The sequence below is a fragment of the Nelusetta ayraudi genome, unplaced genomic scaffold (genome assembly GCF_046127955.1).
Source record: "Nelusetta ayraudi isolate G7.1 ecotype Tasmania unplaced genomic scaffold, CSIRO-AGI_Nayr_v1 ptg000120l, whole genome shotgun sequence".
NCBI lineage: Eukaryota > Metazoa > Chordata > Actinopteri > Tetraodontiformes > Monacanthidae > Nelusetta > Nelusetta ayraudi.
Window position 1 is genome coordinate 3945140 of NW_027466170.1, and position 27361 is coordinate 3972500.

General features: G+C 48.8%; 1 protein-coding gene across 1 annotated transcript; it reads left to right on the forward strand.

Annotated features, from left to right (window-relative positions):
- The first annotated feature begins 3978 nt into the window (after positions 1-3978).
- On the forward strand, positions 3979-25740 carry pcp4b (Purkinje cell protein 4b). Its single transcript, XM_076049783.1, has 3 exons — positions 3979-4178; positions 19815-19866; positions 25106-25740. The coding sequence occupies exons 1-3, from the start codon at positions 4170-4172 to the stop codon at positions 25234-25236; spliced, it is 192 nt and encodes a 63-aa protein (XP_075905898.1). The 5' UTR covers positions 3979-4169; the 3' UTR covers positions 25237-25740.
- The last annotated feature ends 1621 nt before the right edge of the window (positions 25741-27361 follow it).

The window sequence follows — 27361 nt, forward strand, 5'->3', positions numbered from 1 at the left end:
AAGGTCGCTCAGTTCGCTCAGGTCGCTCTGTGTCTGCTGACCAACCTGCTGAGCCGAGCGCGACTCCTCCAGACGGAACCACAACATTGTGTGTGTGTGTGACCTCTACTATCTCTACGTCTACTGCCCTGTATATCCTGGACTCTCCATCCATTGTCATCTATATCCATCCATCCATCCATCCATCCATCCATCCATCCCAAGACTATTCCAAGTCAAAACAAAATCAACCAAGAAGGAAAAGTGCTCACTGCTAGGACCATTTTTTTTTTTTTAGTTTGTTGCAGTATAAATCCAACACATCCGTCAGTACAAAATCCTATCACGATGCATTTCAGCCCATCCTTCCAGGAGGAATACCAAGTGACAGACAAAACTGGGTCTTCCAAGCAAAACAGCCCCCAAAAAATGTTTTTTCATCGAGGAGGGGAAAACTAATGCAAAAATGCAACAAAGGTCTCATTAGCATGCATTTACATAAAGCGGCGCATCGCAGCGTCTCCAAGCACCTAAACACACAAGACGGAGAATCTCAAAAATAGATGGAGCTCTGCTCTGCTCTGGGAAGAGGAAGAAGAGGAACAACGCAAGAATCAAGGTGTTCCTGCTTAATAATTCATGAGGCCAAACTCCCCAATGGAAGGACGAGGCTGGGATGGACGGACGGACGGATGGACGGACGGACGGACGGACCTCACAGGAAGAAGAGCAGCCAGGACCCCAACTGCAGCAGGCAGGAAAAACATGGAACCTCTGCTGCTGCGCCCCCTGGTCTGTGGTGCTAAAGTTCCCTTCATCACATCTCCTGTTGTCTGGGTTCGACCTTTGACCTCTGAACTCCCACCTCAATCCCCTCCTCTCCCAACAGAGAAAAAAAAAAACTGAGGAAAATTTCAAACTTTGCTTCAGGGGACATCTCTCTCTGTCTCTCTGTCTGTCACACACACACACACACACACACACACGTCAGTCGCCTGCATGCATTTTACATGATGTGCGTGTGCATCCAGGCGGCCTCGCGCCGACTTCCTGTCTCCCCTGTGGGACGACCAGCTGCCTCCAAAAATGTCCAGCTGATGTTTAGCTGATGTCCGCCGTCACGCACGCCTGCCCTCCGGACCAAAACAGCTTCTTCTGCCTCCTCCTCCTTCTCCTCCTCCCTCCCCTACTTGCTCCTCCCACCGTCCGCCCCTCATCCTCTTGACTCAGAACGACTGCCACATAGATCACAGTCCAGGCTAGTGTGTTAGCAGGTAGTTTTGTAGTGTTATTGTACTGGAGATTGGTCTTGGTCTAAAGACCGGTCTCAAGACCACTCTTTAAGGGTCTCGTCTCGGACTCTGAGGCATTGTTACTGGGTCTTGTCTCGGTATGGGACTGGACGGACTTGGGATTTTTAATCAAGACCAGTCAAGACTCAGCCAACACTACAATGACAGATAATAACGGAACAGAATCCAGCTGCTGCCGTTTTACGCTCTGCTTGTGACACCCAGAGTGACATCCTGCCCCCTTATTCCTAGTTAATTTGTTATTTAATTTTATGAAGTAAAGTTTTTTTGGGGGGAAAATGGTTCAGAATAGTTGGCAAAGCAGAAAAACATTCAAGAAAATTATTAAAATACACCTTGCTGAAAAGAGATGTTGCTGTTCAAATATTCAGTAGGTCTTAGCATTAGCGTAGCGTGAGCATTATGAATACCAAGAGCTTGTGATGGTGCAGATGACATAACACACCTCAGTGGCTGCATCAAGCCGCAGGGAAGGCAAAGTTGCTTCTGAATGCTTGCTTCATTTACATCACATGCAAACGAACATGAACATGAACACGTCTGACCTGGAAGCGGCTGGTGTGCGTCACCAAAAGAGCTCCCCCTGGAAACTAAACCCACGGGAAAAAGGAGTTCCCCCTTTTATACTTTCTGGGGTGGGAATAAAATGGAGCAATCATCATCATCATCATCATCATCATCATCATCATCATCATCATCATCATCATCATCACAGCCATCACAGTGCAGCCGGCACATACAAAGCGCTGTGTCATCACTACCTTGATGATGATGACGTTTTTTGTGTGAGATGAGCTTAAAATACTGTATACGCCTCAACTGGAGAAATGACCAGCATCAACAATGCAGATGCTTCCCTGTTACTAAACCAACCAAAACCACTGGAACTCGCTGGCTGCCTCTTCCTAATTGAACGCTGTTTGGTTCCCGGTCGTACTGTGTCTGACTGAAAACATTTTCAGATGGGAGCTTTTTAAGACTCATGCAGAAAGATCTTTGGAGGCCTCTGAACTCCAAGCGAAGCTCCACAGAAGCTGTTGGAGAAGCAGCATCGGATCTTCTAGCAGCTCTGAACCACCATCTGTCTCCCGCTGTCTTCCATTTCTTTTCTTCTTCTCAGAGAGCACAAAGCCATTTCTCCAGCGTGAATCCTCTCCAGCTCGTTGGGCACGTCGACATCTGCCCAGAGGCACAAAGGTCAGGTCAGAGCTCCGCCGGTAATCGGCTCGGCTCTGCTCGCATCCATCACGCCTCCGCTGGGAGCTCTCGGATGCTCCAGGATCGGGGCTGCATGGCGGCAGCGAGGACGGCGAGGACGGCGAGCTGCCTCCAACCTTGCATCCAAATCAGGCTGCAGCTCGGCCGACGTCGACGTCGGCTCCGTTTTGGGAGACTGACGGATGTTTCATATGTGGACCTCTGATTGATCGATGCTGCCGCTCCACCGACTCCCTCCAAGAAAACAAGTGCCTCGTATTGGATTTCCACAAATGGATGTATGGATTTAGTGCACACGATAATTAGCTGCCTCGATTTTTCAGAACTGGTGGTGGTGAGGACGGGGTTGAAATGGGGAAGCCAGCCATGCGCAGGATTGTTTCCACCAACGTCTCCACTCTTCTGCTCATTTTAATGAGCAGAAAATGTGTTTAAACACATGAACATGTTTTATTTACATGCTGTTGTTTTTTTAACGGCTCGCCAGCTGCAACGTTTCCATAAATCCTCCGTTCAGGCAGAGGTGAAGTTTGATGTTTTTGTGGGAGCTCTTTTTGATTTATTCCAAACAACATGATATGGTAACTGTTTTTTTTTTTAAAAAAAACAGCTACTTGAGCTTGTCAATCAGTAGCTTTTTCACAAGAAGGCAATCAACATACAACAAGCCTCTGGCCACCAGGAGGGGGCGTTACTCTCGGGGGCAGGCATACGAGACGCTAACAGCCAAAACCTTGCCCCGGAAGCTCCGCCTCTTTCCGATTGATTGACTCTGTCGAATCACAATAAATAATAAGAGCTTTTATTTGTAACACACTTACATTTGTGGTCTAGTCACCCTCTGGCTGGCTGAAACTGGCTCGTGGCCTCCAGCCACAGCAAACCAGTTGTCACTGACCCGCAGCAGCGTGCCGCTAACCCCTTTAGCCACAGCTAGGCTCGCTCTCACTTCCTGTCCCCCCCTTCTTCTTCTTCTTCTTCTTCTTCTTCTTCTGCTGTGGGTTTTTAACAGACGGCTCGCTGAGGCTGACTGCCGACTGAATCCTCAGGCTTAAATGCACCGTCTGTTGTTGAGCTTTCACAAACAAGATTGCAAAAAGATCCAGCTGTCTGGTAAGGCAGAGAACACGAGGCACATAATGGCTCCAACACAGGTTTGTATTGAAGGAACATCATGGGAAGCTGCAGGAGAGCAGAGGAAGCCCTGACGAGTGAATTTTTCAAAGTGCCTCAAAAACAATTTCCCGTGCGCGCGCGCACACACACACACACACACACACACACACACACACACACACACACACACACACACACACACACACACACACACACACAGGTTGGTGGCGGTGACATGACGGGCCGCTGGAGGAGCGCGCGAGCTCCTCGCCGCGTGAATCTTTGACGAGGGAGGCGACTGGCGGCGCGCGGCGAGCCACGCTGGCCCTGCGGCGCTGCGATTGGCTCGCCGGCCCCGTGATGCCGCGGCAGGAGCCGCGCGCCTCACTTTATAAAGCTTCCCCGCGCGCGGACGGCCACTTCTCTCCACGCAGACTCACCACCACCACCACCACCACCACCGCCGCCGCCGCAAAACTTGTCGCGCGCACCCGGAGCAAAGACAGATAAAAAAGAAAAGAAAAGCAGAGCCAGACGTCCATCATGAGCGAGGTAGGACTGTTTGATTCTTTAAAAAAAAAAAAAAGAAAAGAAAAAAAAGATCAAAACTAAAGGGGAAAAAAACAAACACTGTTTTTTTTTTTTTTTTACGCACGGTGCGTAAACGGGGCATTTGAGCAGCTGTGGTGATGACGTGCTTGGAATGATGCTGCTGCGCGGATGTGGAAGCGATGCAGCTGCTGTAAGTCCGCGCCGCGGCTCACTGGGAACCATCGGAGGGATCCAACCTCCTCACACTGAAGCCTCCGAGAATGGGTTCTTTTTCTATTTATTTATTTATTTCTAATCACGAGGACGTTGACTCAGATGCAGATTTACTTATCGATTTTAATCGCGGAAGATTTACAATGGCATCCTCTGTTCGCGTTTTTGCGCCTGACTTTTGCAGCTCGGGGCTCCACTGTTGTAGATCAGCGACACTTCACCTCCCACTAGTTGGTGCCTGTGCGGCTCTGAGCGTCACACACACACACACACACACACACACACACACACACACACACACACGCACACACACACCGCAGGGAAGGATGACAGCTCGAAATGGAAAAGTGTTGTTGCAGCTCTCTCTCTCTCTCTCTCTCTCTCTCTCTCTCTCTCTCTCTCTCTCTCACCCTCTCTCTCTCTCTCTCTCTCTGTGATCCGTCACCTCCGTGTTCTGCGCTCGCTCACGCTGACCAACCTGTGTGTTTCCTAGAAGAGTGCATGCTGAGCACAGGCAGTGGTGTGAGATTTATTTGCATGTGAACCTCTGACACAGTGCCACTCAGCCAATGGGAATCAGTCTTCCACTGTTTGTTTAGCCTTTAGTGGAAACTGCTGTTGCAACCACCACAGACGTTAAAAACCCTCTCCAAAATCAAAAAACAAAAACGATCCAACACACCATCAGCAGCCTTTAGGTCAGTGTGTGTGTGTGTGTGTGTGTGTGTGTGTGTGCATGCACGTCCTTCGGCGTGGCCCTCGGTTTTCCCAGCGAGCTGCTTATAACAAATCATTTAAGAGGCGCCTCAATAAAAGATGAACGCGGGCCGTCGACACAACAGGAGCTCAAACCGCTGCTGAATAATTAAAGGCCTCCAGTGCCGACGGCTCCGTCGCTGCTGGAACTCCTTTTGTTTGGCGATCATGTGGAAAGAGGCTAAACAAAAACAAACACAATCAGTTTGGACGGAGAGAACGCTGGGTGGAGACCCGGCGTGAGACGCTTCTCTCCTCCAATCAGACAATCAGACGGTCGGAGTCTGTGGACGGCGGCCGTATACTGACACTGAAGCGCCATTGTCGGCTTCAGATGCTGCGTTTTGACTCAAACATGGACCCTCTTCACAGCTCCCTGCCGGGGAGTCACTGCGAGAGGAGGTTAGAGAACTTTTAGGGATTCAAAAACAAAAGAATCTTGCGTTTATTTCAATCTATAAACCTGGATGCTTGAACTTCCGCTGACTCAGGCCTTTCCGTGCAGCCCTGACTCATAAAGAAGAGCGACTCCTTGCGCCCCCTGTCCTCCACCCCCTCCCACTCCCCGCCAAAATAAGAGTCTGACTGTACTTCCTTCAGCTTCCCGTGAGAGCAGCGTGATGATGTTATGTCAGATCGGCTCCATCAGCGTGGAGAGAGTGAGAGCGAGTGCGGCCCGCTGGTGGTAGCAGTTCAGAGCGTCGTAGTTTCAGTCCTGGAATCTTTGAAGGAAACAACTTCAGTCAGCCTCAAGAATCCAGGATGGTCGGGATGAAAGAAGGGAGCAACTGCTGCAGGCTGCCCTTCAAAAGAAGCAGAAGAAGAAGCAGAAGAAGAAGAAGAAGAAGAAGAAGAACGCGGCGGCTATGGAAGACGAGGGAGAGGAAATGCAGGAAGCAACGGCAAACATCTGCTTTTGCAAAGCAAAGAGGATCAACTCACAAGAGCTGCAAAGGATGTCTCTCAACATGTTGGTACCTGCTTGACTCTCAGTGGAACAGAGAGAACGGATTGGCCCGTTCCAGTTTCATTGACAGAACGTTTATATAATAATTAATATAATATAATCAGACACACGACTCGTCTCGCTGGAGCCGCTGTGTTGAATATAATAATAGAAGCCACTGAATTTCCAACATCGCGTCCCAGCGTCCCAAGTTTAAAGGCTTCCGTTTCAGGAGTGAATTCCACATTGTGGCCAACTGAGGAACTGCACCCTCACAAATTCACACCGAAGTGCTTCAAGAGTAATTCAATGAATCCCGAAAATTCAGTACTCATAGTGAGAAAAAGAGCTGCGAGATGAGACATTTTGATCCATTCTCAGATATGAAGCTGACAGAAGCAGCTGGTTGCTCCTTTTGGGATGGTGAATCTGGGTTGTATTGATGAAGGATCGTGTATCTGATTTGTCACCATAAGTGTATTTTCTTCAACGATATCTCAGCCTCACACTCTGAAGACTTGTGTCTTATTGATCTCGCTTGCAGCGCTTCACTCCCCAAAACTCTGCTAATTAACTGCTGCTACTTAATGTACCATCATCGCAGCTCGTCAGCAAGAAAAGAAAAACAAAAAAAACACAAAAATCCATGCATGTTTATTCACCCCCCCCTCCCCCCCCGCCCCCTCACCCGTCCCTCCCAGCATTAATTTTTATGACCCGCAACGAGTTTTCCCATCTGTGGTGCGAGCACAAACCCTAATTAGCTTCACCAGAAATTAGCATGAGCTTGGCCTCGATTGGCTGCCGCCTCGTTTCGACACGAAGTAGCGCCTCGGCTCTGAGGGCGCCCTCAGCGAGGAATCAGCCGCCTCGATCGGGCGAGAAAGCATAAAGTCGACAGAAAAGCTGTTTAATCCACTTTAAGTGGACGTTGGAATTTTTCTTCGGCATTTGCAATCGAAATGAGCCCCAGGAGGGGACGTTAACGATGAGGTCATCACATCAGTCGTCAGCACCAATCAGGTAATTGGGGGAGCAGCTCCCTCGGCTCGCCGAAACTCTTATTCAATGCTTCTTGTCGGCCCAATCAGTGACCCAGCTGGAGTTTTAACTGACTGATATCTGGAACGCGTTGATGCGCTCGCCATCCATTTTTTAACTGCCGCATCCGAAACATCCCCAAAGTCCCTGCAGGTCGCCGAACCCTCATCAGGAAACCGCGTTGTCGCTAAGCAGCTTTTGGGCCATGTACTCCTGGATTATGGGATTTTTATGGATTTCGGTGATGTGCTGTGTTGCGGCCTTGCAGTTTGTTTTTTTTTTGTCAGCCCAAATTTGTTGCGGCCCTCCAGCAGGCAGATGGAACACAGCAGGAGGCTGGAGGAGTGTTCCTAACGGGTCGCAGAGTTGAACTGACTCGGCTTTGTAAATGGACTAAAAATTGTAAGAGTGATGAACCATCTGGTTCATTCAGGTCTGACTGTCTCGCACTGTTCTAATGGACTGTCTGGACCTTGACGCCACTCTGCCTCCATTTTCTTTTCTTTACCTTTTAACCTGTTAAAAGGGCCTGATGGCGCAGATTCTGCTGGAACTGGAACATCGAGTCTTTATGATTGGCTTTTATCCTGCTGCGGTAGTGGTGGCCAGTGACAAATATGCTGATGTCAGCACTCGGGGAATACAGCAATGCAAATGGCAAACTATTCATCATTAATAATAATTTAACTTCAATTAAATTCAAAATAAAATTTGTTGAAATGAAATAAATTATATATTTTTTATTCACTTATTGAATTAGTGTGCATTTTCCTTGGTGGGCGGAGCTGAAGAAACTTTACAAAACAGTACACTTTTTTCAGGAAATGTGCAGAATTTTGGTGTAATTTGTGTGAAAAATGTGGGGGTAATAAAAGGCACATGTGAATAATTAAGGTGGGGCTTGGTGCTGGAAAATATCAATCTGAAGATTTTTGTTTTTGCCAAAATTTAAGGTAAAACAAGATAGAATTTTAAAACTTTTCAAACTAAAGGTTTTAAAAAAACTAAAAATGAAATCTTTTCATTGTATCTTCTGGTAAAAACGCATGAACTCTGCTTGCGTATTTATTGTCTTCGTGTTGATTGGCTCCAGCCTCACACCCACCTCCTCCTTTCTGCGAGCTTCATTAACAGACAATGTGGGTGAAACAATTTACTGGCTGGCGGCGCCAACAAATCAGCGGGACCGGCAGGCTAACGCAGCGCGGCAGGCGCTTAAGTGCCCGGGACGAAAGCGGCTCCAGCGAGACGAGTCGTGTGTCTGAATGTCGAGCAGCCGCGAATCTATCAGCCGACGGTTCACGGACGGCGACGCAAAGTGAGTAAGTGGGGAGCAAATTGACGTCTTTATGCGGAGGACACGGCAAAGGTGTTTACGCAGGCGGGCCTCCAAATCCCTGCTGATGAGTGGAGCTGCAGGTGCTGCGGGAAACCTGAGCTGAAAGGGAAAAGGGACGTTAAACCTGTTAGCTGAGGGTAATGTATGCAGCAGTCGTCCCCGCGCCATGTAAATCACACAGTATAAGGTGTGTCAGCAGTAGCGTAGCCTGTGTGTGTGTGTGTGTGTGTGTGTGTGTTCGCCGGTGTATTGCAATCACTCGCGTCTGCGTGCCAAGCGGATGGGGAGGGGCTAAATTAGCTCAGCGACAGTTCTGCTGCACATGCTGCAAATTCTTTTTTTTTTTTTTTTACCTCCCACTAAAAAGAAAAATCATTACAGCTTGGAGTGAGACTTGAGGGACTGCAGGGGTGTGCAGGCGGTGGGGGGGGTCAGAGGGAGGAGGAGGAGGAGGAAAAGGAGGAAGAGGGGGAGGAAGAGGAGGAGGATCTCGGAGGACCAGGGAGAAAAAAAAATCTGACCTGTAATAAGATCACAGAGCTTCACCGGAAAACTAATCAGGCACTTAAAGGAACATCTCAGGCTGGAGAACACGCTGTGATGTTCTCAACAATCAGAAGAACCTTTGTGAGGGTGCAGTTTTTTTTGTTAGTGGAGATGAGCTCTGTACACTTGATTATTTTACACGCCCTTGTGGGCTAAGAGCCCCTTAGAAAATATCTGAAAACTGATAGAAAGGATTGGACAAAGCAAAAGTGGAGCCAGCCAACAGCTGCAGGCTTCCTATTGGTCGGAGGGGAAATGATATCAAGGCATCTCATCTGAACTTGGGGCAGATCCCACCTCTCATGTCTCTTCTAAGAGGGTTTGGAGTTAGCACAAGACATTTGCTGCAGTTAACCACCAGGGGGCAGTCCAAATGATTTGCTCCAGTTTGTGATTAACAGCTGACTTTTAACAGAATCAGGGACAGAAGTGGGCTAATGGGTGAAAACGGTATGAAATGAGATTCCAGATTTTTCCATGTTGCTGCTGAACCCCGGACAGAGTTCTGGTTCCGTCCGCAGACAATCACTGAGATCAAAACAATGGAATCGGGTCATCAAGCGTCAATCTTTTCAAACCAAACATCCACCGGATGCGACAAATTTAAGGCAAGTTTGTGTTTCAAAGAAAAAAACATGTAAAGAAAGATTTTAGAAGATTTTTGAGATTTCCAGTTTGTTTTTCTGCATTCGGCCCAGAAGAAGCAGCAAAACAACTTCTGAGAGACCAGCTGGAGCAAAGCCTCGACGTTCTGCTCTGATTGGATGACCATCAGGCTCAACTCCTGAAAGAAGTGAAGAAGAAGAAGAAGAAGAAGAAGAAGGAGGAGCAGAAGGAAGAGATGGAGGAGGAAGAAGAAGAGGAGTGGGACAACAAGGACATGGAGGAGGATAGCAGGAGGAGGGGAAGAAGGACGATAAAGGGGGAGGAGGATGAGGAGTTGGAAGAGGAGCAGGAGGAAGACGAGGAGGAGGAGGAGGTCCGGCCTTCTGTTCCTTCTGCTCGGATGGACCGTGGCCTACTTCTGCTTTTTTAAATCCTACATGGACATCGAGTGTGGCAGGCAACGGACTCTGCAAGCTGCCAAGTCTCAAAATAACCCAGAAACCAACCAGCAGATGAAGATTTGGAGAAAAAAAACAACCCAAAAAAATCTTTCAGTCTGTTTTGATTCCAGCTCCTGAATCTCCACCGGGGATGAAGGAGCTGTTCTGATTCCAAAACGTTGCCCAAACGTCACATCAGGTATCGGCTGGCCGGTCGGCCGCCTCCTCCTCCTCGTCTTCCTCCTCCTCCTCCTTCTCCCCCTCTTCCTCCCCCTCCCAGGAAACCAAGCGGCTGTGAGTGGCTCTTCCTCCTCCGGGACGGAGCACCAACTCATCATTCCTCATAATTAGGCTCCTAATTTGAACATCTCGCTTTTAAGTCCATCTCCCGCAGCTCCTCTCCTGCCGCTTGGCCCACAAAAACGGACCCGCAAGCTTATCTGGGTCGCCCGCTTTACACTCGGCGAGCGCAGCCGGGCCACCTGGTTGATCTGAAGTTGGGCCACCTGGTCGGCCTCTAAACGTCTCTCTGTAGTCTGTGTCGCCGAGGGCACCGGTGCCAAAAACCTTGGTGCCAAAAACACTGAGCTCACCTTGTTCATGACTCACCTACTCCAGAATAGACAGAATGAAATTCTGCCCGGATACTGCAAAGTGTAGATTTTTAAGCCAATTGTGTTGCGTTATTGTTCAACATCCAATATATATAATACAGCCAGTCAAAAGTTTGGACACACCAAATGAATTCAAGTCTTTTCTTTCATTCTCACGACTATTGACATTGCAGTTTCTCACTGAAGGCATCACAACTACATGTGAACACACACAGAATTGTGTAGGAAACAATAAAAGTGGAAAATAACTCAAACACGTTTTATATTGAAATTCTTCAAAATAGCCTCCTTTCATTAAAAGCATATTTAGAGTTATTTAACATGTTTTTCTTTGCTGCATAGTTACATATATCTTGTCTTCAGTATCAATCTGCAGTGTAGAAAGTTGAAAAGATAAAAGAAAATTGCATGAGAAGGTGTGTCCAAACTTTTGCTCAGTTTGTAGCGTCTTTCACTGCCGCCGCCGGTGGCGGTGCCGTCGTCCCAAAGAGAGGGAAGCCGGACCCCCGGGGATGGGAGACACCCAGTCCAACCAAAAGATGCTGAATGTGCGATCAGGCCAATTTCAAGGCTCATTAGTTTGTGTAGCAGGAGGGACCCTGACACGCTGTCCCGTCTCCTCCTTCCTTTGTTTGTTTCCTTTTTCTTCTCCCATCATAGTTTCATGTCCTGTCGCCGTTTCCTCATTTGTTTTCTTTTCCATTCACCTCCGTCTGTTTGTTTTCTGACTTGATTTGTTTTACTTCCTTTCCTCTGTCGTGTTGTTGCCTTCCCTCCCCTCACCCCCCGCGTCCTTTCCTTGCTTGTTTCCTCTCCTCATTTGTTTCCTCTCCTTACCTCTTCCATGTTGAAGTAATCCTGCTCCTTTTATTCCGGAGCTTGTGATTTCTGGGGCTTTTCTGGGCCAGGCCGGTATTAGTGTGTGATGAGCCAAGAGTTTTACTGATGCGCTGCTAAAATCACCCCCCGCCGTCCCCCTATCCAATCCCCCCCCCAAAAAAGAAAAGAAAAGTAGTTAGTGAGTCAGTGCGAGCGGTTTGATCTCAGCCCTCCTGGAGACGACTCCTCGCTCGGTTAGAAGACAGTTGGCCTGTTTTTTTTTTTTCTTCCCTTCCTTCTTTTTGCTGAGACTCGTTATTTCACCAAAGGACCTCGTCAGCCAGAACGTTGGAGGAAAAAAAAACACAGAGGGAGCACAAACAGTCTTCAGAGCCGACAGGCACGCGTGTGTGTCGTGCGGCAAAGTGCAGATTGTAAAAAAACAAAACGAAAAAATCAAACACACACACACACACACACACACACACACACACACACACACGAGTGTTTTCCTGAGCGGCAGGTTTTGTCTTCAGGCTGCGAGTCTGAGGAAGCGGCGAGGAAGCGGCCGAGCTTCAGCCCCAGACTGCTGATGTTGATGACAGTCGAACCCGAGTTGCTCTGCGTGCCTGAGGAACCTTCTGCAGAACTGCAGCGAGTGCGTCGGCTTGGCTTCCAGGGCGACGGGCGACCTTGAGACACTGCCGGACGAGTTCAGGGCTGGAAGCTCGACACGTCCGTCTTGACTCTCGACTTGCAGAAGTCGACGTTTCTCTTCCATTTTTTTCCATTTTGGCTTTGTTTTCGTGACGGAAACCTGACATCCAACCAATAACCTAAACTCTGATCTGCTGCTGCAGCACCTGCAGCGATTTTACGATCCACCACCGTCCTGAAGTCTGGAAACCGAACACAGGAAAACCTGAGCAACTCGACAACAAGTGGACACAGATGACAGTCGGTCTGATGTTTCTCTGGGCTTTCTTTAAGCCCCGCCCTCCCTCCTCCTGGTGCCAAGGTCGCACACGGGATGGGCAATCGAATCAATCAGATTTTCCTCACTGCTTGGACGTTCCTCCTCTCATCTAATCACAGCAGCTCCTTACGAAGTGTCTGGAGTTCACGGTAATTACCGACCTCCACCGTCCAAACCGATCCGCTCTGCCTCTCCTCAACTTCCAGCACAGCAGCTACTGGCTGCTTAAAGAAAAAAAAAGACAAGACCCCCCAGCCCCCACAACACCACCTCCGAAAAGTAAAAAAAAGTGCAGTTGGGAGTTTATCGACCCAGCACTGATTTGGCAGCGTTTCAGTCCGGCCTGCAGCCTGGATGACAGTATGGTTTATGTAACTGCCAATGGAGCTCGTACAGATGAGCGGTCTGTGCAGACACACACACACACACACACACACACACACACACACACACACACACTCCGCCTGCACAGGGAGGATGAGCAGGCTGATTTCTGAAGAGCTGAGGAGGCAGATGGAGAGCGAGGTCACGGGATCATGAGTGTGTGTGTGTGTGTGTGTGTGTGTGTGTGTGTGTGTGTGTGTGTGTGTGTGTGCGCGCGCTCTTCACTATGCAGGCTTTCACTGGAACGGCGCCGTCGTTGTCGGCGAGCAGCAGCCGAGCCACAAACGTAGCCGTAACGCCGCAAAACACATTACCGCTAATCCCCAAACGTCAGCCGGGTCTGAATGAAAAATATTAACATGTTATTATGATTTTGAAAACACGACCGGATCCATTTCAAGGCTCAATTTTTCACTGATCCGTCCTGAAAAGGTCCGAGTCTGAGTCGCTTTCTGCAGCTCGGAGGATTAAAAATCGGCCCCCAAAGGATTTTCTCTCGACTCCTGGCTGAGTTTAAGATAAAAACACAGTGGCCAATCACAAGGTAGCGGGTACGGCCCCTCCCACCAGGAGGAAGCAAAGAAATGTGATTGGCTCACAGATGTCATTGGTGTGGTTTATTCAAACTTTCCCAGATGAAAATGTGAATTGAATATTGATTTCGAATGATGATGGGTTACTTGAAAGTTTATCTGAAAAATGACTGCTAAATGACCTGCATGATCCGCACACTAAGGAAGTAGCAGGAAGTGGCTGGAACTGATGATAGCACGCAGCAATAACTTCCAGCCAAAGAAAAGCGGAAGCTTCCTGCAGAAACGGTTAGTTTTTCCTCCAAACACGTCATCTCGGCCAAACATAATGGAATCATAGCGGGCTTAACGACTGTTTGCAATCTCTTCAGATTGAGCGTCGGGCGTGCTAAGCTAGGCTATTATATATATATATATATGTATATATATATATATATATATATATGAGTATTAAAGTCGATCTCTCATACAAATGAATCCTACTTGAACGTGACAGCGTCACATTAAATGTAAGACCAACGTTTTTTATCCACTCTTCACGGCTGCCGTGAATTTATTTTTCTTTAAACTCAGCCGGAAGTCTCTGAGGCTTTTCTGTCGCGCAGCACCACTGCCGGCTTCAGTGCTTCTCGGGGAAACAGAGGAATTGGCTTCAAACGGAAATTCAGAGCCATTTTTAATCTTCCGGCGACTAAAAATAGACGCAAACAAAACACGACCAAAGTGGGCAGAGTGGAAACGGCAGCAAAGGCAGATAAGTGAGATGGGCTGGAAGAGAGGGGACGTCAACTGTGGAGGTCCCCCTCCCCCTGCAAACCACACACACATACACACACATGCACACACACACACACACACACACACACACACACACACACACACACACACACACACACACACCCCTCCCCCCGTGTTCATCCAATCATAGATAAAACGAAAACATATTTATGTTTCTCTGATTTGCAGCTATGCTTACAGTACACGACCACACTGAGTCTGCTGTTATTCTGCTCCACTCACCCGGCTGTGTGTGTCTGTGTGTGTGTGTGTGTGTCTGTGTGTGTGTGTGTGTGTGTTTTCCTCTTGAAGTCTCCACATTGAGAGCCTGGAGGTACAAATTGTGATGAAGCCGTTGTGGAGTTTCCCGGCTGTACGCTGCCGCTACTGTGTGTGTGTGTGTGTGTGTGTGTGTGTGTGTGTGTGTGTGTGGTCGTGTGTGTGTGTGTGTGTGTGTGTACTCCACTCAGACGCTCACATCCACATACACACACTGCTTGTTGACCCTGTGTCCCTGCAGAGACTGTTAATGATTAATGAGAGCTGCATTATGAATCTCTCACCCCGTCAACAAGGTGTAATCACTGTGGTTTTTTCCGTCTTTTGCCTGATTGGTTCCCTGGCGTGGCGTCCCAAGTGCCTCCGTTTGCGTCCTCGTGTGTCCACAGGTGCCCTGCGTGTTTTCCGATCTGGACGGGCTGTTTTTCCCCCGGTGGTTTTCCGGCTTCACACCGGGAACCGACGGTTCCTGCTTCTCCCGCCGCTGCTCCAAAATCTCCTCGCTCAAGTGAGCCGCCGTAAACAAAACAACCTCATCAACACATGACCTGCTTTTTCGACACCGCAGAAATTATTCCGGACGTCCTGGGCTGCGAGAATCTAGCGGAGTGAGATCTCTGATCGTAGTTCTCCTGCTGTGGTTCCACGTTCATAAGAAGGTTCTCAGATGACTCTTGTCCTGCTCATGTGAGCAAAAACCGGTGAAAATTCTCAAACCCAGATATTTTAGTTTCATGCTTCAAGGTACTTTTTCTCCAGTTCCCAAGAACCTTTGTGCTCCAGCAGGCGCTAACATCTCCCTGCAGCTGTTGGACATCAACTCGGAGTATAGAGAGCCGAGAGTTGCTAGAGCTGAGAGTCCAAAAAGTCAGAAAAACTAAATAAACCAAAGCATTTAGGTTCTTGCTCCTGCTGCAGAAACAAGCGTAGTGACTACAGATTCTCCTGGTTCCTGCTTTAAGGCACTTTATCCTGGAAATCAGCAAGATTTAGTTTATATAAACAGAATCCTGAGCCAAAAAGACCAGCGGTAGATCTGCTGTGATTTTTCTTCAGGATCAAAAACTCAAATAATTATAAAGTTCGTTTTTTTTGGCCAGGTAATTGATTTCCCCCTGATTAATTATCTCTAAAACTCAAAGATCCCTGGCTGTGATTGGAAAAAGCCAGTGGTGGAAAAACCTTGAAAACAGCGAAACTAATTCACCCATTGATTACCCATCTGCTGCCGAGAAAGTCGAGGGCGTGGTGATGGTGGTGGCGGTGGTGGGGGGGTGGGGTTGGTTCATCCAGTCTCAGGAAGTGATAATCAATAGGAAGTAATTCTCAGCTTTCGAGCTCATCAGGCCTAAATAAGACAGAAGTTTGGCTGTTTTACAAGCGATGGCGGCGGGAGCTCCTGCCGTCGGCTCCGTCGAGACGCTTCAATGATGCAGGAGCTCGCCGCCGCCGCCGCCGCACGCCATGCAATATTAAACCCGGATGCGGCGCCGTGGCGTTATTAAATCTGCAGGAACGAACAGCAAGAAACCTCCTGCTCGGGAAAGCTGAGCGAGAAAGTCACCTGGTCGGCTCTTGAATTTAGAGCCAATCAGAACAGGACGCTGATGGTGTCAGCGCCTCGGCGAGGGAGCAGCACCCCCGACTGTCAAACAGGAAGTGAGCAACTCCTGCTTCCTGGTTGCAACTTGTCAAAGTATTTCCTTTGAATTTCGTGGCGATTTGCTTCCAAACTGGCCACAAACCAAAACCTTTCTTGTCAAAACTGGCCAAAGAACTCAAAAGAAGCTTCTCCACCAGCCCCCCTACCACCTCCTCCTCCTCTTCTTCCCGTTTCTCCTCCTCCATTCCCTAACATGAAAGCACTTCGCCCGCTGTTTGAAATTCATTGAAAGCGCCGGATTAATAATGCAGCGAGCGCAGCTCAGAAAGGAGGACACGTCGCCTCCTCGACGTGCCTATTAAAGCGGCCAAACCCTCCTGACACCAACAAATGGAGGGGAAGAACCTCCGGGCGAGTCGGGAATGTGATGTGAAAAGTTTAGTGGAGAGGCGCTGGAGGATGTGAACTCCGCCTCCCTGCCCCTCCCCTTCCCTCCCCTCCAGCCCCGGGGAGATGTCACGCCACCTGTGTGTCTGTTGCTGCTTTTAATCGCACATCCGCCTCGACCGCAGCAACAACAACAACAGCAACAATAACAACCCACAATGGGAACCAGTTGGAACAATTTCACTTCTCATCTGCTGTACGCCCGTTTCTGGGGCTGCTGCCTCTGGAGGCCGGGCAGATGCAGTGCATGTTGGGATATTAGCAGGCCGTGAAGCACCCACCTGGTGCGGCGCTTCCTGTCTGGGGGAGGCGAACGTGAACCGCCAACAACTGACACACAGCAAGTGAGCAGCAGGAAGAGAGAGCAGAGCCGCCCTGACAAACCACAGAAGAAGAAGAAGAACAAAAAAGAAGCGATAGCCGAGCTGCTTTTGCAGCTAATGAGATTAGCGCTGATGCTGCAGGAGCGGCAGTTTAAGCCGAGCTGGATGGAGATTTCGCAGTAGAAGAAGAAGAACAGAAACCGGCGCTGAAGACGCTCAGGGACTTTTTTTGCAGCTGGAAATGTGAAATAAAATCCTCTGGATTTGGGAAATATTCCTGTGCAAAATGGTCAAACTGATCTGATGATGTCTTCCTCTTCCTCCTCTTCCCTCTCCTCCTCCGTGGTTTGTGGTCCTCAGCCTTCACTGCCCGTCAGGAGGGTCTCCAGCCGGGCAGGACAGCAGGTCGAGATGTTTGACTCTGGTCATTAATCTTCAGCGATGGCTGTGACTGCATAAGTACATCTCCACTGCAGGGGGAAAGAATCGATGGCGCTCTGCTCCACCACTTCCTCCTCCTCCTGCTCCTCCTCCTCCTCCTCCTCTTTCAGCTCCTCCTCATTCCTTTCTTGCCAGGAATAAAAACCCACCTTTCATCATCATCATCATCATCATCATCATCATCATCATCATCATCATCATCATCATCATCATCATCATCACGTCTCCCACCCAGGACGTCCACATGAAAAAAGAGAAACAAATGCCATCTGAGTAGTCTCATGGCAATAAACTGCAGGTTGACGATGAGCAGAGCGGCGCTGCGACAGAGACCCACACCGTCGAGGGTCCAAGTGACGCTGATGGATGGCGCCGGGACGCGGCGTGCGCAGCTCTCAGACGGAAATGATAAAAACGTCAAAAGCAGTTATTGGAAACATCAATTTCATCTGCTCACGACGATTCCTTTTTACCCCCTCTACGGTTTGTTTGTTTGCTGCAACGGTTTCCCACCGAGGTAGCAGAGTTTTCTAAGCCCCGCCCACTCCCTCCGTCGAGTCGGCGTGCACCTGCACTCTGGGCTGTGACGGGCAAGATAGATGGGCCACCGAGGAAGCGTCGGATCAATTAGAAAGTGTCGCCATGATTGTTACATTGTTTGCAGGCAGGGGGGCGGTGGCTGGTGGGTGGGGGGCGGTGGCCGGTGGGCGGTGGGCGGGGCTAATTGGCTCATCGCTGTCAAGACTTTTATGGCCGCGCGAAAACATTGGACGTTTTGTCGATCAGCGAATCTCTCGTGACGTCCCAAAATTGTTGGGACCAGCAAAACTCTGAATAAGCGTCTCACTGGAGTCACGTGAAGAACTCGTACTCAGTGTTTGCAGTGCAGAGACTCTCCTCTCCTCTCCTCTCCTCTCCTCTCCTCTCCTCTCCTCTCCTCTCCTCTCCTCTCCTCTCCACTCCTCTACTCACCTGCTGTGAGCCACAGATTTTCATCCTCGGGGTAAAATCCATCCAAGCGCCTCTTCCCTTCCCCCCCCCTTTGTAATCGTTCCCAGTCGCAGCCTCGCTCCCGTTTTAATTTTTTCCCCCTTCTGGTTGTGCCTATAATCATCAGCTGTGTATTTTGGCTCCTGCAGTCTTTGTTGAGCCTAATCTGCTCACTGAGACGGAGGCCGTTTCTTCCCGCTCGGGCTGGAAAACAGAGTGCTGCCCGTCTTGTCTGATTTAACAAAATATAAATATAGACGGCAAATCATCTTAAATATGTGTCCCCTTAATAACGAACGGTTTTTAAGCTCTGCTCCTTTTATTATTCATGATCCGGAATCCATCCATATTTAATCCACCTGCCCAGTTTTTTGCAGCTTGTATCTTGTGATTTGGAGCGAAACTAAACGGGGACATGAACGCAGAACGACTTTGTCCAGCTGTTCCTTCTTTCTTTCTTCTTTCTTCTTTCTTCTTTCTTCTTTCTTGACAGTCAGATGCAGTGAAATTAGCGGAAGTTTTTTTTCTGCCCTCCTCTCTTTTTCTGATAAATTCAAATCGGGTCTAAGTAAGTAAAATCTATTTCCTCAAGACATTGACTGGCGATTTAATTTATTGAGTGAAAAATATTTTTTTTTGCACCAGCCCCTTCTGTCACAACCTGTTTGCTTGTAGCTACTTCAAAACACACACCAAGATGCGTCGGACAGCTTATATAATAACTCTGCAGTTTCCTGGATTTTTATCGCAAAAAAAGAGCAAAAGACTGTAAGACAGGCGGCGGGGTTTTCATCAGTGCGAAGCCTTGTTTTTCTGACCTCTGCAGCGGCACCGCGGGCGCCACTTCACTCCTGCTCATCCTCAGTATGGTCCCCAGGCCAGTTTCGCCTCGGCGGCGCTCTCGGCCCACAGGGCGCCCTCATGTGGAACCAGCATGAAGAAATTATCCGCCAGGGTAACATGCTGAGAACTTGCGAGCGGATTCGGTGGCTGCGTGTGGCAGCAGCGACGACGATGTCACAACGTGTCAGAAAAGGTCGAGAAGAGGCGCTACGAGGCGCTTTAGCAGCAGGGGATTGTGGGAAAGAATTTCCTATGGCGGTCAATTCGGCTGCACTCATTAATGTATTTCAACCTGGGCCTCATGTTGGTGTGTTTTGACTGGTGAAAGACTCACTGACAGTTTTGGAACTGGGTTCCAGTTGGTCAACGGCCACAACACAAACTCTTTGGGGCAACTGGGACGGCAGCGTTGAGGGGCCCACAACTTTGTCTTTGTCCTCCAGTTCAACAAGGACGAGTTGCACTTGATGACGGCAACAGATGCTGCCTCGCAGTGCAGCTAATTTTAAAACTTCAGAGCCATCTTTAGAATATACAATCATTTTCATTCAAAGAACAAATCCTCAGCATCCATTGGCTGATATTTGCTGCGATTTGCTGGTCAGATTCTGGCAAACGGTCATAGCTAAAATATCTAAATCCAAGGAGAAAATGTCAAGTTTAAATAAAGACACAAAGCGACCTGGTATTAAGTGCTGTGTTGCTGTTTTTGTGTTGCAGAGACAAGGATCCGGAGCAGCTGCTGGCAACAACAAGATATCTGGGGCACAAGGTAAACAAACAAACAAACAAACAAACACATTGTTGACAGAAGCACAACGTGGTATTTTTGGTGAGAAGGCAGCTCAGAGGAGGACAGGACCAAGGCTCGGGCCACCGTCTGGCACTAAGTCTCACATGACTGGCGGCGGCGAACAGCCCCTGGAGGACGGCCGCCATCAGTGCATACGCATACACACACACACACACACACACACACACACGCACACATCACACACGCACATGCACACGCACACGCACACACACACACACACACACACACAGGAAGTCCTGCAGGGCTTCCTGTGTGTCAGCTCTCATCCCGGTCCAGCAGGAAGTGGCAGGCAGGGTGTCGTTGCTCACACGACACACTTCACGGTAATCCCTGTTAGCTCGCATGTCATGGTGCAGTGTAAAGTGGGTTGGAAAAAAAAGAACTCCCATTCAGACCTTTGTGATGTCACAAAGGGAACCATCACCTCTCCCAGGCCAGTGTCCAGGCCGTGTATTTCTAACCATGACTGAATAAGAAAACGAGGAGAAATGACGTCCTGACAACAATCAGCCTGTGCGATGTCACTAAGCCCCTCCCCTCCACCGCTAGGTGTTGGCCCCTCCCGTTCCCCCTGCCCTCAAAACATTTGGAATGTCCAAAAAAGCATAACTTTTAGCAGGAGGCTGCAAACACAGGGCTAAATGTGATGTGTTCTGGAGAGTCTGAAGACGCCTGGTCTCCGGTCATGTGATCTGTAGTTTATCTACAAGGACTCAGAAGATGCAGCCGGGAGCCGAGTGGGCGCAGCAGATCCCCGGCCGGGCCCAGGATCCGTCCTGGGGGAAATTAAGTCCAGCTCGATGCACCCGGCACGTCACAAATCATCTTTACTGCTGAGCTTCCCGTCGTTAAAGCCTTCGCTGCAAAGCAAATAAAAGGCTGCGACGAGGAAACCAATACCTAGCAGCAGAGCGCCCCCTGTCATCCTGTAAATCACGCCGTTGATTTGTTGCGTCAACCCTGACTCAGCAGCAGGCCGAGGCCGAGTTGCAAACTAGCCGAGCTCAGGACGGCTTGCGTTACTTTATAGTTTTATGACAGAACAGCTACAAATCCGACCAAACTTCGGATCCTCGTCCTACCAAAGTTCACAGCGCTCATCACAGCGCCCCCTGTCTGTGGTCTTCTCCTGCTCAACGCTCTGTCAGTAACATACAAATTGACGACACTTGGTGCTAACACGCTAACACTAAATGCCAAGAAAAACAAACTTTGCAGCAGAAATACCAAGAGCGAGCGCCATCTTCTGGCTTGATATAATGGACTTACTTCATCACTGGACACTTTCCACAAACCACGGATGGCCCCTTTCCATCTGGTTTATCCTTGTTGTCCTCTGTGGAGGTTCAGTGCTGTCACAGTGGAGGCCTTTTGTTTTGGTGCACCTGCAGCGCAAAACAACGACACCTAGTGGTTAAAATGGTATCACTGCAGTCCCCCCAGGAACTGAAAAGCTCCAGCGTAAATTGTTTTCAGCTGACCGGACCAATCCGGATCGTCTAAGGAGAAAGAGGCGGAGCCACAGCCAGGGTTTTTTTTTTCCAGGAAGTTAAAGGTGCTGGATTGTAAACAATGTTAATGTCAGCATGGATGCTGCAGTTCTGATTCGATTAACTTGATTGCTGCCATTTTCCCATCATTTCCCCCCTCTTATTCAAAATGTTATTGTGAAATAAGCAACTCATAACCCATTTTTGAGAATTATTTCATCCAGCTCAGGTTGAGTAAGCAGGGCTTTTTTTTTCTTCCAGGAAATAAATATAAATTCTGCTTTTAAATGTTGTTTAAATAAAATTAAAAACATTAAAAAAACACATTAAAATCCCACTTTATGCGTGATTAGACGAAGCCGCCCAGTCGGCCAAAACGCTTCCTATTGGGAGGAAAAGTAATCGTCCCCATTAAACAGAGTCACCGCTCGGGAACATTATTCACCGCAGGCAATTAATGGGGGTCCCGATTAGTTTAAACAGCGAGCCGGGAGAGAGAGGTGAGCTGCAGGAGGCTCATCCCTCACCGCCGCCTCGGCTCTGTACCTCTCTATCGGCACAATGAGGGGAGGAGGAGGCACACAAAGCGCTCCTTTGTTGCCTGACCTTGGCAATTAATTTGATGGAGGAAGAGTAAATAAAGAAATAAATTGAGAAATGAAAGCAGCTCTCCCAGCGGGCCTGCGGCGTGCCGCTCGATGCTGATGGGAGCCGCCAGCGACTCAGAGGGAACCTCTCGCTGGCTCAAGGACGCAGTGGCGGCGACGAGGTGTGTCCCCATTAGTATTGTTATTGTCGTCATTGTTGTTATTATGATGATGCACGCAGCAGCAGCTTGCAGGTGCAGCAGCGCTGATAGCTGCTGAGGGGTTTTCTGCTCTGCCGCTTTGCTGTGGTTTGGTTTCGGTTAATGAGATTTCGTGGTAAAACAAAAAAGCTTGACAAACATTTCCAGCGCTGCTCTGTTAAAAAAACAAAAAAAACAAAACATATATGACATCAGAAATATATATTATTATATAAGTATGAGACCTGAAGAAAACAAGTGTGAAAATGGAGATCCAGCTATTAAATGTTCATGTATAGATGCACTTTCAAATTTTCTTTTCATTTGGGTGCCACACCGCAGGTGACCACTGGGAAGAATGAAGCCCAATAATTGCATTGTTAGCTGGGTGCCATCTTTGCACTCCAGATGTCACGTATTGTTTTTTGGCCATATGCTCACATATGTTTGCTGACAACACAAACCAGCCCTGCAGCTGAAGCATCCACAGCTGCAGCATCTGCAGCCGTACAACTTCTCGTGGCTCACATTGGAGCAACAGAGCATGCTAACAGGGACATCATCTTCATCATAATCACCATCATCAACAACATGGTTGTCACCGTCATCATCACCATCATCATCGTCACTCTCATCATCTACTAAACAGAAACAGAAGTGGTGGAACCCAAAGAGGCGGCAGACGGACGGTGTCGATATTTCCGACCAGCTCACCTCAGAGATCAGAGTCAACTTTCTTTCTTTTAATTAGCTGAAAATGGAGGCGACCCATTTTAGACCAGCTTCTTAATTAGCTTCTCTGCGCTCAATTATAGCGGCGGTGAAGTGGCCTGCTGCCGTCAGATTGGCTGTTTGTGTGTGTTTGTCTCTGAAGTGCTGCACCGAGCCGCTGAGACCGCAGGTCTTTGAACGTCCCACAGTGTGTGCGTCTGTGTGTGTGTGTGTGTGTGTGTGCATGTGTGTGGGGATGGAGGGAAGGTGTTCTTTCTATATTTATCTTCAGCTTGAATCAAAAAACATGTGACCGCCTCCAAGTAAGTTACAAACACGCTTCCTTGCACACACAAAAAAAGCGAAACTAAAAAGGAGGTTCACTCCCGGCAGCAGGAATCAATAGTGGAGCACTTCTTCATGCATGTTTGCGTATCGATCGTCTCTCTCTCGCTCTGGCGCTCGCTCTCTCTCTCTCTCTCTCTCTCTCTCTCCTGCCCCCCCACCCCACCCAGAGTGTTTCCATGCCTCAGGGGGTTCGAGATATAGGCTTCCTGACATTAGTAGTCTTTCAGTTGTAGAGACTCTGGATAGAAATGGCCCTTCAGCAGCGCCACAAACCTGCTCACAGCGCCCCCTGTTTGCTCTCTGGCTGACTGGCTGCAGTCGTGCTGCGTGCACCCGTGCACGGTTATTTCTATTTTTCTCTTTCTCTTTTCTTTGCGTGTGAAAAGCCGAGAGAATCCTCACGATGCCCTGACACTGAAGCTGCAGCAATCCGAGTGCCGTCGATGCGGTGGAGGATTCCGCTCCGGCAGGACGGGGAAGGAGCGGAACGTCGGAAAATTCAATAGCAATTAATGCGGGAATTCCAGTCAAGGCTGGAGCCGACACTTAGCGTTGAGTCTTTGTCTCCGCCTCCTTCTCCCCCCCGAGGGACTAGCAGTACCGCAGCAGTGGTCACCTGACCGCCTCACTCCGCCGCTACCTGGCTGAACAACAGTTTATCACTGACTGCCGTCCTCCGGATCCCGGCTGTGATATCCCAGGACGCCTCTGATTATGGAGAACACATTGCTGAACGTCAGTCGGAGAGACTCGGCAGAGATGCGATGAGTCAGTTCTCCTCTGATGTTCCACTCATCTCACGTCGTGCGTATTGTCTTTTTAAAAACTGCAGCTCGTCCGGTTACAGGTGGATACACACACCCGCCCACGCTGCCCTGCGGCGTTCCCAGCGCTCCTCTGTACTTTTCCACATTCTTCCGCACCGGATCAAACCAGATAAAAGCCTCCGACTCTTTATCATCCTACTCAAACCGGCTCACGTCGGTTGATTCCTGGGATTAAACTGCCGGTCAGTGTCACTGGATTAAAGGACTGCGAATCAAGCCGCCCTCTGGCCTCTGATGGGGGGGAACAAAGGCCCCTCCCCCTCCTGCACGACCTCCGACCTCGCAACTGTTATTGTAATGACTGTGTTTGGCTTTGTGGGACATTTTTCTGCCTCCGAAGGCTTCAGATTATATCAGATTTCAAGACAGTAATCTGCTTTTGTCCCTGCTGTCCCGCTGTTAGCTCGTCCATCTTTGTTATAAGAGAACTTTTTCCCAGCTGGGAGGAGCTTAGATTTATCTCTCGAAATAATACATGTTCATTATTATTATTAATCTTATAATTCTTCACATTTCAAACATTCCATATTTGGTGTCTGACAGCAATGACAAAAAAATCAAACTGACTGAACTGCAGCATCCACGCTGACATCGCTTACAAGCTCGCAGCAGCTTCCTGTTCCTGTCGCAACTGTAAACCCTGGCTGGAGCTTCACCCCTTTCTCCTCAAAGGACGCTGATCGCTCCAGTGATATTCTGACCAACTGAAAAATAATTCAGGTGGGAGAATTTCAAGATGGATCCACAAATAATGAATTACTTGAAATCTCGGCAATCTGTTTTTAAATCAATTTGCTTTGAGATAAATGTAAAATAAAACAGTCGCTTCATACCAATTAATAAGATTAAAGTCCAGATCTGAAGAGGAGCAGAAACACCATCATCCTTATTAAAACTATCTAAAATGACAAGAGCTTTCAGATAGACTGAGTCTTCAGTTCGTCTCCTCTACTGCCACCTTCTGGAAGTGGACAACAATAGATGCCCAGTTCTCTGAGAAAATACAGACGTCTGGATTTTCTCTCTTTTCACAGACGCCTCCAAGACGGATGTCCCCGAGGACTTTGACATCGACATGGAGGACCCCGAAACCGCGAAGGCGGCGGTGGCCATCCAGTCCCAGTTCAGGAAGTTCCAGAAGAAGAAGCGCGACGACAAGTCGTAGTGGGCGCCGCTCGCCGCCGCTGACCGTGTGACGTTTGCATGTGAACAAATTCATACCTGGTTGGAACTGCGGGGGTCTTGTGATTGGGCGGTTGGTGGGGTGGGGACGGTGGGAGGGGGGAGGGGGGGGGGACGGAAAAAGCCTGTTTATCATCAGAATCATGTGACTTCTCATCATCCTATGAATAAAAGACGTGCTGTTATTTATTACCCGACCGCTGTACGATTTCACACCGTAGAGTCCAGCTGGTGTTGGTGTTTGTGTTTGTTTGTGTTGTTTCTTTTTGTACTCCTCACACCTGTACCGCTTATAACTCACACCTGTACCTGTGTGTAGACGGAGTGAACAGCTGACCGTAGACCTGCGGCTGTTTTTGTTTTGGTCTGTTGCTTTTTCACCTGAAGTCATTTTCTTGATTCTTTTCTTTTCTTTTTCTTACCTGCATGATCACGTCTGTATCGTGTCGTATGTTCAATAAATAAAATACTCTGTGTGGAAACCTGACGTTTGCCTGCCTGAACATAAAAAAAACCCCTGCAGAAATCAGAAGGCTGCTGGCTCAAAGTCTCCAATATATTAAAACATACACTGATGGACACTACGGGGACTTGTATCCTCCAGACGCACTATAAATAGAAGCCTCTTCACAGGGCGCTCGGCTGAATCTGCTCCCGCCTCGGCTGGTCATGTGACTGACTCCCACCGAGTCGCGCACTCACCTGCCATCATCCTGCATTTTCCTAAAGATCTCCTGGATTCCGGGCCGAGGCTTCATCTCGGAGAGCAGCTGGAGTCGGAGCAGCCAGTGGCGTTCGCCGCGCCGCCGTTGACTTTCCTTCTGCTCGCAGTAAATAATTGGCCGGCTGAGGGTTTCTCTTCTCTTTATTTTTGCCCGGCGAGGCAGCTGTCACAGACAAAAAGCAGTTGATCCTTCCCATCAAAGCCCGTCACAGAAAAGCTTCCATCGTCAGAGGGCCGGCGCGCTGCCGAGCTGCGGCGTATAATGAAGCATCGCTCATTAGTCTGCAGGAGGAAACAGGAAAAAAAAAAAAAAAGAACAGCCCAAAATCAAAATCTGGTATAATTTTTGTCACACAAACACGTCCAAAAAGGACAGAGCACTTTATTCCAACTTCATTCCAACACTGCTGCAGACTGACGAGTCCACGTCAGAGGACTTGGGTCACTGTGGATGTTGAGTGCATCCACTCGGTGCTAAAATTTCAACAGCTAGTCAAACACACAAAACAAAACTAAAAAGAAAACTAGACTCTGAGTTCGTCCAACCCTGCTCTGAGCTCACTGGTTCAGCAGGGGGCGATCTTCTGACCCCTGCACTTGTTGCTGCACAGCATCACCCCTGTTCTGGATCAATCCTGACTCGTCCTACGATCTTGTAATCGCTTGAATGACAAGTTATTACGACTGAGATGATGAGATGACGGCGATGGGTCGCCGGACGTCGCAGCCTAATCGTGTCTCTGCCAGCGGCTTCAGATCGGCTTCGCTCCGAGGATTAGCAGCGCCGTCAATCCTGCGATCACCGGGTCACCAGCATTGGCCCGACGCACAGCAGCAGAACTCCACTTCAATTGCTCTTATTGTCAACGGCGGCCTTTGATTGGTGAACGCCATGACGTCATGTGACCTCCCCAGGCTTCAAATGACCACTGCACTGAGGTAAAACTCTCGGGCCACAAGCTCCTTCCATAAGCCCCGCCCCCTCAGATCAACTTTGATAGATTTATGATGCAACCGCTGCATATCTATTTAATGTTTTTGGATTTAAAGTTTACACAACATGTTCACTGTACAACTCAAAAGCAGGAGAGTCCAGGGTTTTGTGAGGAGGTTCGGGAGAAGGAGGTCACTAAACTGATCGACCCACAGGCATGGAATTGATCCCAGCGGCAGATCGGCTTCGTAAGCCTGAGAGGATTAAGTTTGGCATGACAGCAGCTCCTCAGCGCACAAAGCCAGATGTGCAAACAAGAAAGAAAGAAAAAAAAAAAAAACAGTCAAATTTAGCTTGACATGACAACACAACTGTTGAAGTGACGTCCAGAGCTGCGGTGAAACTTTGCGCCTGGCGGGAAACAGCGAGTCTCAGCGGAGCCGCGTTTGT